This window comes from Hyperoodon ampullatus, assembly GCF_949752795.1.
Source record: "Hyperoodon ampullatus genome assembly, chromosome: 4".
NCBI lineage: Eukaryota > Metazoa > Chordata > Mammalia > Artiodactyla > Ziphiidae > Hyperoodon > Hyperoodon ampullatus.
This window is the reverse complement of record NC_136917.1, coordinates 31394778-31411291: the sequence shown is the minus strand read 5'-3', so window position 1 is coordinate 31411291 and position 16514 is coordinate 31394778. Positions and strand designations below refer to the sequence as shown.

General features: G+C 53.8%; 1 protein-coding gene across 1 annotated transcript; it reads right to left on the bottom strand.

The window, feature by feature from the left end:
• Positions 1 to 772: 772 nt before the first annotated feature.
• Positions 773 to 15044, bottom strand: MARCHF2 (membrane associated ring-CH-type finger 2). Its single transcript, XM_079702937.1, has 5 exons — positions 14960 to 15044; positions 10898 to 11125; positions 5304 to 5499; positions 3642 to 3851; positions 773 to 1379 (listed from the first exon to the last, which is right to left on the bottom strand). Exons 2-5 carry the CDS (start codon positions 11071 to 11073, stop codon positions 1221 to 1223), a joined length of 741 nt encoding a protein of 246 aa, XP_079559063.1. The 5' UTR covers positions 11074 to 11125; positions 14960 to 15044; the 3' UTR covers positions 773 to 1220.
• Between the last annotated feature and the right edge of the window lie 1470 nt (positions 15045 to 16514).

Here is a 16514-nt window from a genome sequence, read left to right as displayed (position 1 = left end):
GGAATTTGCTGATGGTCTGGTGGTTAGGACTCTGCCCTCTCACTGCCAAGGCCTGGGTTCAATCCCTAGTTGGGGAACTAAGATCCTGCAAGCCTCCCAGTGCAGCCAAAGAAAAAAAGGATGTTAAAATGTTGCTTTACCTCACAGCCCACATTGAAACCTTGCTATAAATAGATTATTGTAAAAAATAAATAAGAGAATGGTGCTATTAAAGTGTAAATTCAGTCATAGCTCTGCCAAAGGATCTAAGACTTGCTCTCTCTCTGCTAGGGTTAAGGGTCATGAAAGACAGCCTAGCACCAAACTACAACTCAGGACTTCCCTAGCAGTCCAGTGGTTAAGACTCTGTGCTTCCAATGCAGGGGGCGAGGGTTCGATCCCTGGCTGAGGAGTTAAGATCTCACATGCTGCGTGATGTGGCCAAAAAAAAAAAAAAAAAAGTACTGGGCCCTGTTCAGGGTGACCCTCGGTAAGTGTGGACATTACTTGTTAGTGAGTGTAAAGGGCCCAGCGGGGTACCTGACCCACGAGAGAGGCACAGGAAGTAGACACTATTCTTATGTATATTTATTTTAAATCATTTAATACATAGCCCTGCTACCTGCTCTTCACTTGAAAACTCGCACTTTGCTTCTAGCCCTGTGATCCCTCAAACCAGCCGAGAGCATTGGTTGTTGCTGCTGTTACCTCTGTGTGGTCCTGACTCCCCTCGGTCCCCGCGCCCTCACTTTGAGGCCTCAGAAACGGGACTGACAAGTCCGTTTTGTCCAGCAAGGGCTCCTTTTATTCATTGGGGGTGGGGTGGGGTAGGGGGGTGGGTTTTGAAACACAGTGCAACTTTATAAAGTTGAGGGTGCCGGGAATGTGAGCCTGCCAGGTGCAGAAAAGTGCAAGAAGCTTGCGGAACCTCCCAACTCGATGGGTGCCCGCGACTCGCCTCTGGCCATGGCTGCTGGCCCAGGAGGGGCCGGGTAGACCTCAGAATGAGATCAGGGTGCCTGCTCCATCCGAAGCTCGGGACCACGTCCATCTGTCCTCCTCGTGTATAAGAGTGTGCAAAACGATCTGAGAATAGCCTCACACGGGATCACACGGAATCAGCTCCACTTTGGCATCTCTTGGCCTAAGAAGCATTCCAGCCGTGCGGAAGGGTCGGGTAGTTTCTGTCCTTCCAAACGCCAGGGCATCGCCAGCTGCCTCTGGCCCTGCCAGCCCGGCCTTCACACGGGCGTCTCCTCTGCCACCTTCTTCAGGAGCCCAGCTGCCAGAGGGGAGTGCTGGGTGCCTTCGGGGCCTTCAGTGGCCCGGATCTTCAGGCGCACTTTCTGATTGGTCCTTCTCCACTCAGAGTACAGCTGGCAATGGTAGCGGAATGAGACCTGCAGGGCAGGGTGGAGATGAGCGGGAGGGCCAGCCTCTGGCCATACAGCCTCTACCCCCAAGAGAGGAAAACCAGGCCCCTGAGGCATCTGCCTCGACCTAACCAGGACCAGGCTCCTGCCTCCAGAAGCAAGAGCAGCATCCGGGCATTTCTCACACAGACAGTGCACACACACCCATTCCCTCACCTGGGGAACCTCCCCACCAGCACTGAGGGCCCTGCAAAGGTGAGAGGGTCTGTGTGTGTATGTGTGGAAGGGGGGGGGTGTCCCTTTCTGTCTCTCAGAGGGTGGCAGTGAAGTGATAAAGCCTCTTGGAAGGGGCCAAACGTCAATGGATCATATAACTGCCAAAACATGGAAGCAACTAAGATGTCCTTCCGTGGATAAGTGGATAAATAAACTGTGGGACATCCAGACAATGGAATATTATTTGGCACCAAAAAGAAATGAGCTATCAAGTCAGGAAAAGACATGGAGGAAACTTAGATGCATATGACTAAGTGAAAGAAGCAGATCTGAAAAGGCTACAGGGAATTCCCTGGCGGTCCAGTGGTTAGGACTCGGTGCTTTCACTGAAAAGGCTATAGACTGCATGATTCCAACTATAGGACATTCTGGAAAAGGCAAAACTATGGAGACAGTAAGAGAAGCAGTGGTTACCAGGGCTTGGGGGAGGGAGAGATGAACCGGAGGATCACAGAGGGGTTTTAGGGCAGTGAAAATGCTCTGTATGACACTCTAATGGTGGATACATGTCATTATACATTTGTCTAAACCCACAAATTGTTCAACACCAAGAGTGAATCCCTAATGTAAACTATGGGCTGGGGGTGATGATGTGTCAATGTTGGTTCATCGACTGTAATAAATGCACTGCTCTGGTGCCCTGCTGATCGTGGAGGAGGCTCTGCAGATGTGGGGGAGGATTTTGGAGAACTCTGTACTTTCTGCTCCATTTTGCTGTTTAACCTCAAACTGCTCTAATGAGTCAAATCTATTAAAAAAAAAATTTTTTTTCCAATAAATGTCAATGGTTCATACTCTTTAACCAAGCCAGTTCCAAGAAACATTTGCACAGGTGGCACCCAAAGCACAGTTTATAACGGCAAAAAAACAAACCAACAAAAAAAAACATTGGAAATGATCCCAGTGTCCATCAAAAGGGATTAGTTAAAAAAATACAGCACGCCTATACAATGAAGGATTGTTGGGTGGCTGCTTTTTTTTTTTAAAAGGACATTAGCAAAGTGAAAACAAGCAGACTGCAAAGCAGGACCTATGATTTCATCCTACTTGTATTAAAAAACCTGCTTGGGACTTCCCTGGTGGCACAGTGGTTGAGAGTCCACCTGCCGATGCAGGGGACACGGGTTTGTGCCCCGGTCCGGGAAGATCCCACATGCCGCGGAGCGACTGGGCCCGTGAGCCATGGCCGCTGAGCCTGCGCGTCCGGAGCCTGTGCTCTGAAACGGGAGAGGCCACAACAGTGAGAGGCCCGCATACCGCAAAAAAAAAAAAAAAAAAAAACCTGCTTGGTGGATGTGCTGGGAAACAATTCTTGAGGAGGGAGTGCCCCACATCTGGAGGCCAGTGGCTCTGTCTGAGGGGCCAGACTCTGGGGACCTTTCCTCTCTGAGTGAGGGTTCTCATGCCTGCCAGAAGCCGGGGACAACACCCCACTACACTCCCTGTCTCTCAACCCCTGTCGTTTTCTCTCTCAGCACCCACCCCACCCCCACGTGGGGCGATCGACCTTAGTTCCCCGACCAGGGATCAACCCATGCCCCCTGCAGTGCAAGCCTGGAGTCTTAACCACTGGACCGCCAGGGAAGTCCCTTGTCTGTCTCTTGATGGTCCTCTCTCTTTGTCTCTCTTTCTCCTGCTCTTTCTTCCGCAGCCTTTTGGTGTCCCTCTGCCTCTCCCCACCCCCACTCCTCCACCCCACCCCACCCCACCTCCACCGCCAGCACAGTCTTGGTGGAGCTCGTGGCTGGCGGGGCCTGCACTCAGCAGAGGTGATCACATGCCCTTGTATCCTTGGGGCAGAAGGCTCACGCCTGGCTCCCTGGACCTTGGACCAGCTTGGAATCTGAAGCTCCATGAGATGCTGGGACTTGCTTCCACCCGAGGGCCAGCCACAAACTGAGGGCCAGCCACAAACCGAGGCAGGCAGGGCGCCCCCCACCCCCTCCAAGCCACTGACCAAACCCTGGGCCTGACTGCTCCCAGATGCCTGCTCTCTGGCGGGCAGCCACTCACCAGCGTCCAGAGGACGTAGATGGTGAAGAGGGCAATGGTGAGGGCGATGAGCCCCACCGCCTCCAGCCGGCTATGGAGCCTGAGATGGTCCTGGGCCCCGCGCAGGCACAGCCAGCCTGAGATCGCAGCCAGAGGCGTGATGAACAGGAAGCACACCATGTCGCAGCACAGTGTCCTCTTCTCTGTCCGAGGCCCTGGGTCCTTCAGCCACTGCGGGGAAGAAGAGAGGGGGAGCCGCTGAGAGAGACCGTCATGCACCGCCCTCCCTCGAGCCTCTGCGGGGGGACGGGGCGCGGGACCGCCAGGCCCTCCACCCCCTGTGCTGACGCCCATCTTCATCGCTGGGCCCTGCAGGACCAGCCTCCTGCCTGGCACCTCCCTGCGTTCGTTCCTTCTTTCAAATATTTATGGAGACGATGACGATGACAGGCCAGGCCCGGATAGGTGCGGGGCACTCCTGCCCCTGTTTTTTGTTCTTTGGTTTTTTTGGCCGCACAGGGGATCAGACGCATGCCCCCTGCAGTGGAAGCACGGAGTCTTAACCACTGGACCGCCAGGGAAGTCCCATGACCTTGTTTTATAGATGGGGGAAACTGAGGGCATGGAGAGGCTGACCCATTTGTGCAAACTCATGGCTAGTCGTCCACAAAGCCAGGACTGGAGCCCAGGAAGTCTTGTCCCAGGACCTGTGCGTCTTGGCCTCTATGCTACACTGCCTGCCACAGTTGATGGCAGGAAAAAGTCCCTGCCCATAGCTCCCATGCTAGTCGGGGGAGGCATGAAACAGGGTGAATGATCAGGATGGGGAAGGCTAGGCCGAGGAGGTGACACCGCAGAGAACCGAATGAGCAGAAGGGGCCTGGTGAAGAATGGGGGAGACAGCGCTCGAGGCTGCAGAAAGAACATGTGCAAAGGCACTGGGGTGGGAGCGTGTGGGGGTGAGCGGTGCAGGCAGGCTGGCTCTCCCTCCAACTGTTCTCCTAAGAGCCCAAGGTCCCGGGTGGGCCAGGGACCTTTCCAGGAGCCCACACTTCGGCACAGTGACATCCGCCTGCAGCTCTCAGCTGCCCCACACCAAGCCAAGCTGGGCAGAGAGGAGCCTGGAGGGCACCCGGGCAACCAGCAATGCTCTGGAAAGCCATGTGGCTCCCGTCATGCCTGGGAATACCCCATCTCAACCCCCACCCATCACGCTCAGGCTACAGTCTAAGCTCCCAGGCTTGGCCCACAAAGCCCCCCGGCGAGGCCACTACCCCTCCTTCTGGGCCACTCTCCTCCTTTAACTAGCTCTACTCCAGCCACGTGGGCTTTGTCAAAAACACCAAGCTTCTCCTGGCCTCAGAGCCTTTGCACTTGCTGTGCCCTCCGTCAGGACTGCCCTTCCTCAGGTTGGGCACTCCCTTCTCATTCCTCAGGTCTCAGCCTTAGGGTCACCTGAAGTGACCAAAACAGGGAGGAGGCACAGGGTCTGTCAGGTCTGGAACCTCAGGCCCGGTTCCCCACCCCATCAGCAGAACTGACCCCGGGGACAGGAGAGAGGTTCCTCCCTATAGAGAAGCTGCTTCCCCAGCCCCCCAGGATCCTCCAGGGCAATTCCCTCCTCCGGCCCCACGCCTGCCTTCTTCCCCCCTGCCCACTCCAACCTCAGGCTCCCAAGCATACCTCTGTGAGGGGCCGGGGCCTCTTCTCCACTGCAAACTCCGTGTGGCACAGCTCGCAGTAGCTGGTATTGGATGAGGAAAGCCATCTCTCCAGACAGCTCTTGTGCACGGCGCCCAGTGTGCCAGTGCAACCACACGGAGACAGCAAGCTCTCCCCATTAGCTCCCTCATGGCAGATCCTGCAGAATGGACCATCGCTAGACACAGAGATGGGACACATGAGTAATGATCAAGTTTCCTGCCTATTCCTACTTCACATGCACTGGATCACAAGCTCAGCATCGGCCCTATATGCTGCTACTTGGCAAACTCCTATTCATCCTTCAATGCCCGGCTCCAAATATCCTTTCCCTTGGGAAGCCTTCACAGACTCACACAGGTGGAGTGATGTGCTCCCTCCCCAAGGTTCCCGCGGCACCTTTTTAGGCCCAGGGTGAGCATCACTTGTACCTGCCTGCCCAGCATCCACTCCTCCTTCTCCTACAATGCCACCCTGATTGTGCTGGGCAACCAATCCACTCTCAACTCTTGGTCCTCAAGACGACACCCCTGATGACCTCAGGCCTCACCAATCAAAACACCACACATCCCTGGTCACAGGGGCCGACTCAGGGAACAGCATGTGTGATGCAATCAGAGCCACTGGGAATTGATTCCTGAAATTCTTTTTTTTTTTTTTTTCCCTAAACTCCAGAACTACAGGCAGCATGGCTGATGTAAGTCTGGAGCTGCTGGCAGCAGCCTGGTCCCCACATGGAGTCTGTAAATGATGCCAAAACAGAGGGAAACAGAGGAAGGTGGAGCCAAGAGATAGGGAGAAGCAGAGTCTCAAGGACACCATCAGAAGCTCTGGATCCAGCCGCACCTGAAGGCCATGCTACCTAAGAAACCTGTGCGTCCAGGGAGAAGAGCTCCCCGGCTCTTCTGCTCTAGTGAGGCTCGGAAAACAGACATAAAAAGCGTCTGCAGGAAGCTGCTTCAGGGAAGTCTCGGCCCCAGCTTGGTCTCTGGGGATGCTGGGTCCTTCCTGGGGCGGCTCAGGAGGCCAGGGGCGTGGCCTTGGTGGCCCCAGCGGCTGTCCAGCACATGAGTCATTGTTTTCCAGACATTTCTGCCCAGAGAGAGGACTGCGGGAACACACGGAGGAGGCGGAGCAGGAGAGTTGTTTTCCAGATAATGCCAGTTTCCCCTCAGAAACTTTCTATCCTTTTCTCAGTGTCTCCGGCTGTGGGGCGGGGCCTGGCTGCTTTGAAACCCAAGAGCTGAGCTGACCCCTCAGGTCTGCTTTCTGGTCCTCAATCCTGTGCCTGGGCTGCTACTTTTTCCTCCAAGGTCAAAAGGGCATGCCGGGCTCCCCTCTGCTCCCACACTCCCCACACACATCAAGTGAATGGAAAAGGGGCTTCCCTGGTGGCGCAGAGGTTGAGAGTCCGCCTGCCAATGCAGGGGACACGGGTTCGTGCCCCGGTCCGGGAAGATCCCACATGCCGCGGAGCGGCTGGGCCCGTGAGCCATGGCCGCTGAGCCTGCGTGTCTGGAGCCTGTGCTCCGCAACGGGAGAGGTCACAACAGTGAGAGGCCCACGCACCGCAAAAAAAAAAAAAAAAAAAAGTGAACAGGAAAGGGATCCCTGCTCCGGAAACCAAGCCGGGAAGTAGAAGTGACGAGGACCTTGAGGGAGAGCCACGTCGGTTTTGGGGTTTGTCCCTGAAGAACCCTACTTCAGAGGTGTAAGTTCAGAGAAAACAAAACACAAGAAAACAAAGCACACACTGATTTATGATTGAGCACTGATGAGGTCCCATGCACAATTTGGAGGGCAACATCTGGGTGAATTTTTCTCATTCTCACAGGGAGCCTGGGAGGAAGGTGTTCTTTTTGCCCCTGTTTTACAGACAGGGAAACTGAGGCATCTGTTTGTGCAGAAGTCACACAGCTAGTCATCGGGCACAGCTGGGATTGGAACCCAGGAAGTCACTCCAGGGCCTGTATACTCTGAGCCACTAGGCTGCCTGCCACCGGTAGTAGGGCAAGAGAAATGGGCTTTACTCCCGAAATTCTGGCAGGAAAATCATGCAAATGATACAGTTGAGGAGGAAATGGGATGGGAGAGCAGGTGAGACATCCACAGATCCCAGTGGGGCTGCCCAGAGCATGCTCCATGGGCAGAAGGGAGATGGAAATGGATGCCATGGGGAATCGGGCAGCGGGATGAGGCCAGGTGGAAGGGCTGGGGGTGTGGAAATGCTCAGGGCAGCTTGCGGGAGGGCCTGGCTCACAGACCAGGGGGCAGAGAGAAGGGAGGCCTCACAGAGGCCAGAGGGGCCTCAGATGCTGGCCCTCAAGCCTGAGCCTTTGTGGATTGTCCTGGGCCCTGGAGATACCTCCTGGGCCTTCCTCTTTGTCCTCTGAAGGTTTCGGGGTCCAGAACTTTCTGCCCCACTTGGGGTGCCATGGGCCCCCAGGAATCAGGGTCTCCTCTGAAGTGAAATGGAAGGCTTGATTTTATGGTCATGGAACCAGCCAGGTGCTGGGGACAGTATCTTTCAGCCCCACCCTTGCTGCTCCCAGAGGGCACAGGCTGGCTGGGAGGAGGAGTTACAGGGTGAGTGAAGAGAAGGAGGGGGACAGTGACCTGCTTGTGTGGCCTCTGCCGATCCCAGCACCTCCCAGCAGTGGCAGTGGAGGATCCTCGTTTCCTCCTGGTGAGATTGGCCAGGAGGCTGTAAAGAGGGCCCCGTCCCTGGATGATGACAACCCTTTGGGAAAACAGCAGCCCTCTCTCTGGGAAGGGTTGTTCTGCCCTGGCCTTCAGCCTGGGCAAGTTGGGATTGAGCTGCATCAAAAGGCAGAGGGGGGACTTCCCTGGCGGTCCAGTGGTTAAGACTCTGCGCTTCCACTGCAGGGAGTACAGGTTTGATCCCTGGCCGGGGAACTAAGATCCCACATGCCTCACGGTGCGGCCAAAAAACAAAAAGGCAGAAGAGACAGCTGTCAAAAAGAACGAAATTTTGCCATTTGCAGCAACATGGATGGACTTGGAGGGTGTTATGCTGAGTGAAATGAGTCAGACAGAGAAAGACAATTACTATACGCTTATGTGTGGAATCTAAAAAATACAAGAAACTAGTGAGTATAACAACACAAAAAGCAGACTCAGAGATATAGAGAACAAACTAGTGGTTACCAGAGGGGAGAGGGAGGAGAAGGGCAACGTGAGGGTCAGGAAGTGGGAGGTACGAACTATTGGGTGTAAGATAGGTTACAGGGATGTATTGTACAGCACCGGGAATAGAGCCAATATTTTGTAATAACTGTAAATGGGCTGTAACCTTTAAAAATTATATTAAAAATTTAAAAATAGCACTACCATACAATCCAGCCAAAAAAATAAAAAATGGCAGAGGGGTAGATCAGGAGGACCCTGCGGTCAGTCTCTGTGGGCAGAGCTGTCCTGACCACCAGCTGCCCGCGGAGGGGCCACTCTGGTACTGCTGCTTGCCTGGGTCTCTGAGGGCTGCAGGGGAGGCTGACAGGACCAAACAGGCTTCTCCTCCTGCCCCCCACACCCAAGGGGGAGCCCTAGGTTCACGCCTCAGCTCTGCTCAGTGACACTGGCAGGGGTCCAGCTCCCTCTGGGACTCGGTTTCCCCAGGTGTAAAAAGGGAGGGTGGGGCAAGGTGACGTCAACTCACTCAGTGGCCCCCAGGAACCCCATGGAGGGAGACTTCCTCCCTGCCCCCCACCCCGGCAGCTCTGGCTAGGAGGCCCCTGGGCCCACTAAGGGTCCCCTTGCTCCCAGCCTGGCTCAAGCAGCACAAACCCTGTCCTGACTTCAGGGGGTCTGATGGAGATGCAGACATAAAAACCAAGACCCTGGAGGAAGCCCAGAAGGAGAACTTCAATCTCATCTGGGCTTAGGCAAGGCTTCCTGAAAGAAGTGATGCCAGGCAAAGACTTACAAGGTGACTGGCAGTGGGCTCCCTCCAAAGCACTGCAAGGCTTCCATCTGCTTCTTTTTATGTTTTGAATGAAGAGCTTATGAATTGACTCTGACACCTGCTACCGCACAGATGAACCCTGAAGACATGATGCTCAGTGAAAGAAGCCGTCACAAAAGGACAAATAATGTCTGATTCCACTCACAGGGGGTCCCTAGAGGAGTCAGATCCACAGAGACAGAAAGTAGATGGTGGGGGCCAGGGGCTGGGGAGTGAGTGTCTAATGAGGACAGAGTTTCAGTTTTGCAAGATCAAAAGAGTTATGGGGTTGAATGGTGGTGATGGTTGCACAACACTGTGAATGTACTTAAAGCCACTGAACTGTACACTTTAAAATGGCCAAGAGGGCTTCCCTGGTGGCGCAGTGGTTAAGAATCTGCCTGCCAACACAGGGGACACAGGTTCGAGCCCTGGTCCGGGAAGATCCCACATGCCAAGGAGCAACTAAGTCCGTGCGCCACAACTACTGAGCCTGTGCTCTAGAGCCCACGAGCCACAACTACTGAGTCCGCATGCCACAACTACTGAGTCCGCATGCCACAACTACTGAAGCTGTGCACCTAGAGTCCATGCTCTGCAACAAGAGAAGCCACCACAATGAGAAGCCCGCGCACCGCAACGAAGAGTAGCCCCCGCTCGCCACAACTAGAGAAAGCCCGCGTGCAGCAATGAAGACCCAACACAGCCAAAGATAAATAAATAAAATAAATTAATTAAAAAAAATAAAAATAAAATGGCCAAGAAGCTAAATTGTGTTATATCGTAACAATACAAAAAATTGGAAAGAAAAGCTTATGAATTAAATTGTCTCAAGTAAACATGATGAAATACATTAAACTTGAAAAACTGGTGGCCAGATTAAATCTTAGTGAGTTAAAGTGGATTTAAATTTGTGTGGGGTTTCCTTAAATCTCTTTTCCTTGGGACTGGTGACAAGTTGGCAAACCAGGCAGACTCAGCTCACACGTGGGTCTGGAAGGCTGGCACTGAGGTTTAAATACATTTATCAAATGCTTATGAGGTGGCAAAGCCCCTTGCGGGCACTTTATGTGGACCACGGCCACATACTCTCAAAACAACCCAGTGAGGAAGGTGTCCCCAGTTTAGAGATACGGGGGTGAAGCAACTTTTCCCAGGTTGTACAGGGAGAGAGGCTTCTACTCAGGACCTGAGCCCAGGCACCCTGAGTCCATAGCCAGCCACTTCCTCAAGCAGCCTCCCCAAGACGTGAGCTACTCACCAACATCGGACCTTCAGATTTTACCCAGTAATCTGGAGTTTCTGCTTTTCATGAAGAATCAGACCTGGCTAGCCAGTTTCCACGTGGTGATTACTAGTTTATTTGCCCACCTGGCCCCTCTAGGTGGCTGGATTTCTTTTTTGTTTTTTTTCTGGCCCACGGCTAGTGGGATCTTAGTTCCCCGACCAGGCATCGAACCCAAGCCCCGGCAGTGAAAGCACCAAGCCCTAACCACTGGACCGCCAGGGGATTCCCGCAGTTGGATTTCTGACCCCAGGCAGGGCTGGGAGGAAATCCCTTGGGCCCGAGAGTGAAGTGAGTGAAGGCAAAGATCGCTGCTTGGCCACCACTAACCTCGGTGTGTCCAAGGCCCGGATGACAGTTGAGAGGAGCCGGCCGTCCCTTGAAGTCACCTGTGCCACATACTGGGGTGGCCCGAGGCCCGTGGCCTCCACGACCTTGGAGAAGGCGGGGCTGTCGGAGCAGTCGCACAGGGAGCCAGGGAGGTGACAGCAGTCACCCGTCGTCATGGCCACAGGGAGCCCCACGTCCTCAGGGCCTGAGGCCCATGGTCCCAGGAGCCTGGGGAGAGGTCGGCAGGAAGATTAAGGGCAAGGTTAGCAAGCCACACACCGAATCCAGCTCTCTGAGCCTCGGTTGCCCAATCTGTACAATGGCGCTTTGGAGGGGGCCGTGAGGATTCAATAAGGTCACACATGCAGCTCAGCCCAGGCCTGGCACATCTCAGGGGCTTGATTATATTACCTCTGACTCTCCTAAGAAAGGCCAGCCCGGCCCAGCCTGCAAAGCATGCAGGTCACCCCCAATATCACCTTTGCAGACATGATAACAGCACCTAACAGTGATTGAACACCTTCTGTGTAGCAGGCCCTGTGCTTGGCGCTTTCCAGGAACAGAACCATGCCCGCCAACCATGTAGAGACTGTTCTCCATGGATTGGATTGCCAGGCCTGGGCTCACGCCCACCTTGGAGTGGGCCAGAACTGAGCTAGAAACTTGGCCCAGCAGACCAGGATGGTGAGTCACTTTGACCCTCCTGGTTGACGGCCTCTTGTGGGGCTCTGAACTCCTTGATAACTCAAGCTATCAAGGAAGTGGCCCAGGCTGGGGAGGACCATGGCAGTCTCTGTCCCCACCCACCAGAGCAGCCACTCTAACCCATGCCTCTGTCCCCAAGGAGAGGCCACCAGAGCAATCTGAAGTCTGCTCTGGGTGGGAGACTTCAGCAGGATTCTGTCCCCCACCCCAGGGTCTGACCTGCCAAAAGGAACCCTTGGCAAGCTCTTCTTCGGTCACAGAACCAGCCAGCAAGTCTTGTGTGTTTCCCTTGGAGAATTTCATGAAAGTAACAGAGGACTCTTGAAACCAATACAGGTGCCCTGGAGCTAAGGATCTCTGTCCCAAACTTGTCTCATACTCCACCGTTTGTCCCTAGGAACTATGATCCAGAGACCCCCGAAACACTCGCTGAGGTCCCCCCACAGTTGTTTTTTACCAACCCTTGCCAGTCAAACTCTGAGACCCAAAGAGGGGCGGGAGGGAAGCAGTGTAAGTCATCGGCTAACTTTTTGCACCAGGACAGTCTGCTGCCAGATCAACAGTCTCTGAACAGCTCAGCCAGAAGACCTCCAGGCTCAGCAGGCCCTTCTGAGCCTCTATAGTTGGGCTGCTGTTGGCCACATAAGCAAGTGTCAGCCCAGAGGCAGGAGGAGGCTGGGAGGAAGGCTGCATGACTGAGATAACATCCTCAGGGCAGTGGCCAGGCCTGCCATGTTGTGTACACTGCTGTCCCTTCCGAGTGCCTGCACCCAGAATTTCCAGCTCAGAGGCCAGCAGGGAAGTCACTGGGTTACCCAAGGGAATGCAGGCAGAGGGGAATCCACTCTTCTTGCCCCTCCAAGGATTGGCCTTCACATTTCTGCAAGTAATTGGGCATCACAAGAAACATCACAGCTACTGTATATTAAGTTCTATCATTTCTTTTACTGTCAGGGGAAAAACAAAAACAAAAAACACTGGTAAAATCTGCTAATGCAAGGCCTGCAAATCACCAAAATAATAATAGCAGCTACTGTTTATTAAGTACCTACTGCAAGCCGGGTACTGTGCTAAGCTTACTGAACTCAAACAGTTGTTATAAGTGTCCCCTTCAAAGGTCACCTCCCCGGAGAGGTTTTCCCTGACCACTCTGGTCAAAGTGCCATTGGTGTCCACGTTATTGCCCTTACAGAATGTACCCCTCTCTGAAATGCTCTTTCCTTTTTTTTTTGAGAGGCCAATGCCGCCTTTATTCCTGAGTCAGCAGATACTGGAGAGGGTGCTCAGGCATACGGCCACAGTGGGCTCCCTCTCGATCCATCCAAGAACCAGGCAAAGGCCAGACCCAGGGGGTCCAGTGACTCAGCGGCCTTAGGAACAGCGCAGAAAACTCTCTGCCTACGGGCCTGAAATGCTCTTATTTCTTTTCTTTTTTTTTTCTTTTTTGGTCGCGCCACACAGCTTGTGGGATCTTACCTCCCCGACCAGGGATTGAACCTGGACCCTCAGCAGTGAAAGAGCAGAGTCCTAACCACTGGACCATCAGGGAATTCCCATGAAATGCTCTTATTTCTTCATCTACTGGTTTAACCACGTCTGTCTTCCATTCATCAGTCTCTCCAGCACCTGGCCCTGTGTCTAGTACAGAGTTCCTGCATTAATTTTTCAGCCCCTCCTCTGTGTAAGTGCAGGGTTGGGAGAGCTAGGTCTCTTGACCCCGCCCCCCAGACCCTGGTCTGCCAGCACCCATGATGGGAATCAGAAATATTTAGAGGCTAGAGATCTGTGCAAAGCACAGAGGCTTGGGCTTGCAAGAGGCCAAACTCGAGGCTGGATGCAAGGATAGGGTGGCTGCAGCTCTGGGGCTGCTGGGATGGCAGAGAGAGCCAATGCCTCAAGCAAACTTGGCCCAGTGCTTGAGAGATGGATTTCACTGAGTCTTCACAACAAAACTATGATGTAAGTCCAATAATTACCCCCATTTGACAGGTGAGGAGACTGAGGCTCAGAGAGGGGCAGCTTCTTGCCCAAGATCACAAGCTAAGTCAGGACAGTGCCAGGATTTGAACTTAGTCCAGTGAGTGGGTCTGGGACTCAAGAGATCTGGGTTCTTTTAAGTCCTGACTCTGTTACTAATGCTGTCTGTCCTGGAACAAGACACTTGGCTTCTCTGGGCCTCATTATTCTCCTTTGTCAAGTAAGTTGATGAAGCTAGCAGACTGTGTCTGCTGAGGGGCTTCCTGGGAAGGAGCACCCAGGCTCAATTCCTCCAGCGAAGCTCGCCCTTGGCTAGGCTTGTCTGGGGTGGTGCTGGGGAACCACAACCTTTCCACACCTACCCAGACTCCTTTTTTCTGAGGGCAGGAAACCAAGGGAAGAAGAGTCAGAGGGCCCTAGCTCCCCAGAGTGTCATCTCAGTCCAGCTTCTTTGCTCTCTGGGCCTCAGTTTTCTCTTCTGTATAATGGGGGTCCCAATGAAACCCAGCTCATACATGCATAAATATGAGAAAGTCGATAAATATTAGCTCTTATGATAATTACCATCATCAGCTTACAGAGCTGTTGGTAGGGTTTGATGAGACAAGGCACAGCCAGTGCCTGGCACACAGTAAGCGCTCAACAAATGCTCACTGTTATTATTTTTTAGGATAAACATGGAGCCTGTGAAATGCATTCATTCCTCTTCACTTACCACAGAGAGGCTCCTGTATGCCCTTCAGTACTTGCATGGCCCTGCACTGAAAGCCAGGCTCTAATCGCAGCTCTGATCATTACTCGCTGTGTAGCCCTGGGCAAAAGGCTTGACCTCTCTGAGCCTTCATTCCTCATCCGTATAGCAGGGAACGTTTCTAGTACTTCCACTTGATATTGTCGCTAGAGGACTAAATGACCTAATCCTATAAATTCTGGCTATCCCGTTTTGAGCACCCACGAACAGCCAGGCACTCTGCTAAGCAAGTGCCTGGGTCATTATATTTACTATTTTCCTGGCAGAGCCCCTCTGAGGAGGAGGTTGGGGAAGGTGCCTGGTCATTTATTGACCACCTACTGTGTGCAGAGCGCTTTCCTCATTTGCTACCTCCTGATTCCTCCCAACAGCCCGATTAGGTTGGTACTGGGATGACCCGGTTTCACAGATGAGGAGACCGAGGCTCGGAGAGGCACCTACTGTGTGCCGGCCCCCAGAGGACCTCCTGCCTTCTGCAAAGACGGAAATTGCGATCACCTAGTCCCTGGGAAGGCTGGGGCCGACTGTCCGAGCCCGGCCGTCCCGACTGGGGGCCGGGCTCGGGCCTCAAACTCGGGGCCGGCCCGCGGATCGGCACCCGCCGGCCCCATCCTCCCGCCCGTACCTACCTGATCCGCGGCCGGGCCGGGCGGCCGCGCAGGCCCCTCCGCTTGCCCGGGCCCTGGTCCCGGCCCGGCCGGTCTCGTCAGCGCCGCTAGCTCCGCTCCGGCCGGCACCTGCGTCGGGACACCGCCCGCCAAGCAGACGGCGCCACGAACCAATGGCGACCGCCTCTCGCCTACACTGGCCAATCGCCGTAGAAGTCCCGCCCTGGGAGGCGGGGCCAGAGGCGACGGGGACGTCCTGGGCCGCACAGGCCCGGCGGCGCCGCAGCTGCTGGCCCCGCCCCTGCTGAGTCCTGGCTCCACCCCAGTCTCTGCCCCGCCCCCACCCCTGGTCCCGCCCCATGCCGACTCGGGGCACGAGCGGGGCACGAGCGGGGCACGTGGCGCCACCTGCAGAAGACCAGTTAATAAATAAAACCTTTACAGAATTCAACGCGACACCAGCGAAGGGATTTGTGTTAGTCACCTCTCTTAGGCTTCTCGCCAATCCTGGGGGAGGGATGAACCGTCCGATCACATTTTACAGAGAGGAACTACGGAAGTCTAGAGAGGTTAAGGGGCCGTGGAAGAGCCTAAAGCCAACATCATTTATTTATCATTCACATTCATTCATACATACAACAAATTCATTCATTAGATGTAATAAGCATCAATAATAGGGCCTATTATGAACCAGGCACTGTGCTAGGCGCTGTGGACACAATGTTGAGTAAATATTGCTGCCCTCATGGACCTCAGTCTAGGGAATGACATAGACATTAAGCAGTCAATTATGTAATTATTAATTACAAAGGTGATAAATTATAGCGAGTGAGGGAGGCATATCATGGAATATTTGGAAAGTCCAAAAATATTTCCCTAAAGAAGCAATGGAACTGACAATGGCGAAGAGCTTGAGGTGGGATGGAGAATTGCCTCAATACTCCTTTCTTCCCCTTCCCCTGCCTTTATTGAATATGTAGATCAGCTCAATTACCTTAAATTCTTTTGTGCTGTACTAGCTTACATTTTTCAAAAATGGAACAGTAAGGGCTTCCCAGGTGGTGCAGTGGTTGAGAGTCCGCCTGCCGATGCAGGGGACACGGGTTCGTGCCCCGGTCCGGGAAGATCCCACATGCCGCGGAGCGGCTGGGCCCCGTGAGCCATGGCTGCTGAGCCTGCGCGTCCGGAGCCTATGCTCCGCAACGGGAGAGGCCACAACAGTGAGAGGCCCGCTTACTGCAAAAAAAAAAAAAAGTCAAATTTACATAAAAGTTGCAGAAAAAATGCACAGAGCTCCCATAAACACTTTGCCCAGATTCCCCAATTGTTAACACTTCTGAATCCTTTGAGTATAAGATACACACATGGTGTCTCATTAACCCTTAATTCTTCATGTTTCTTTCTTTCTTTGAGGCAGGCGGGCTCCTCTCTAGTTGTGGCAAGTGGGCTCAGTAGTTGAGGTGCACGGGCTTAGTTGCCCCGAGGCATGTGGGATCTTAGTTTCCTGACCAGTGATCAAACCCTCATCCCCTGCATTGGAAGGCCGATTCTTTTTTTTTTTTTTTTTGCGGTACGC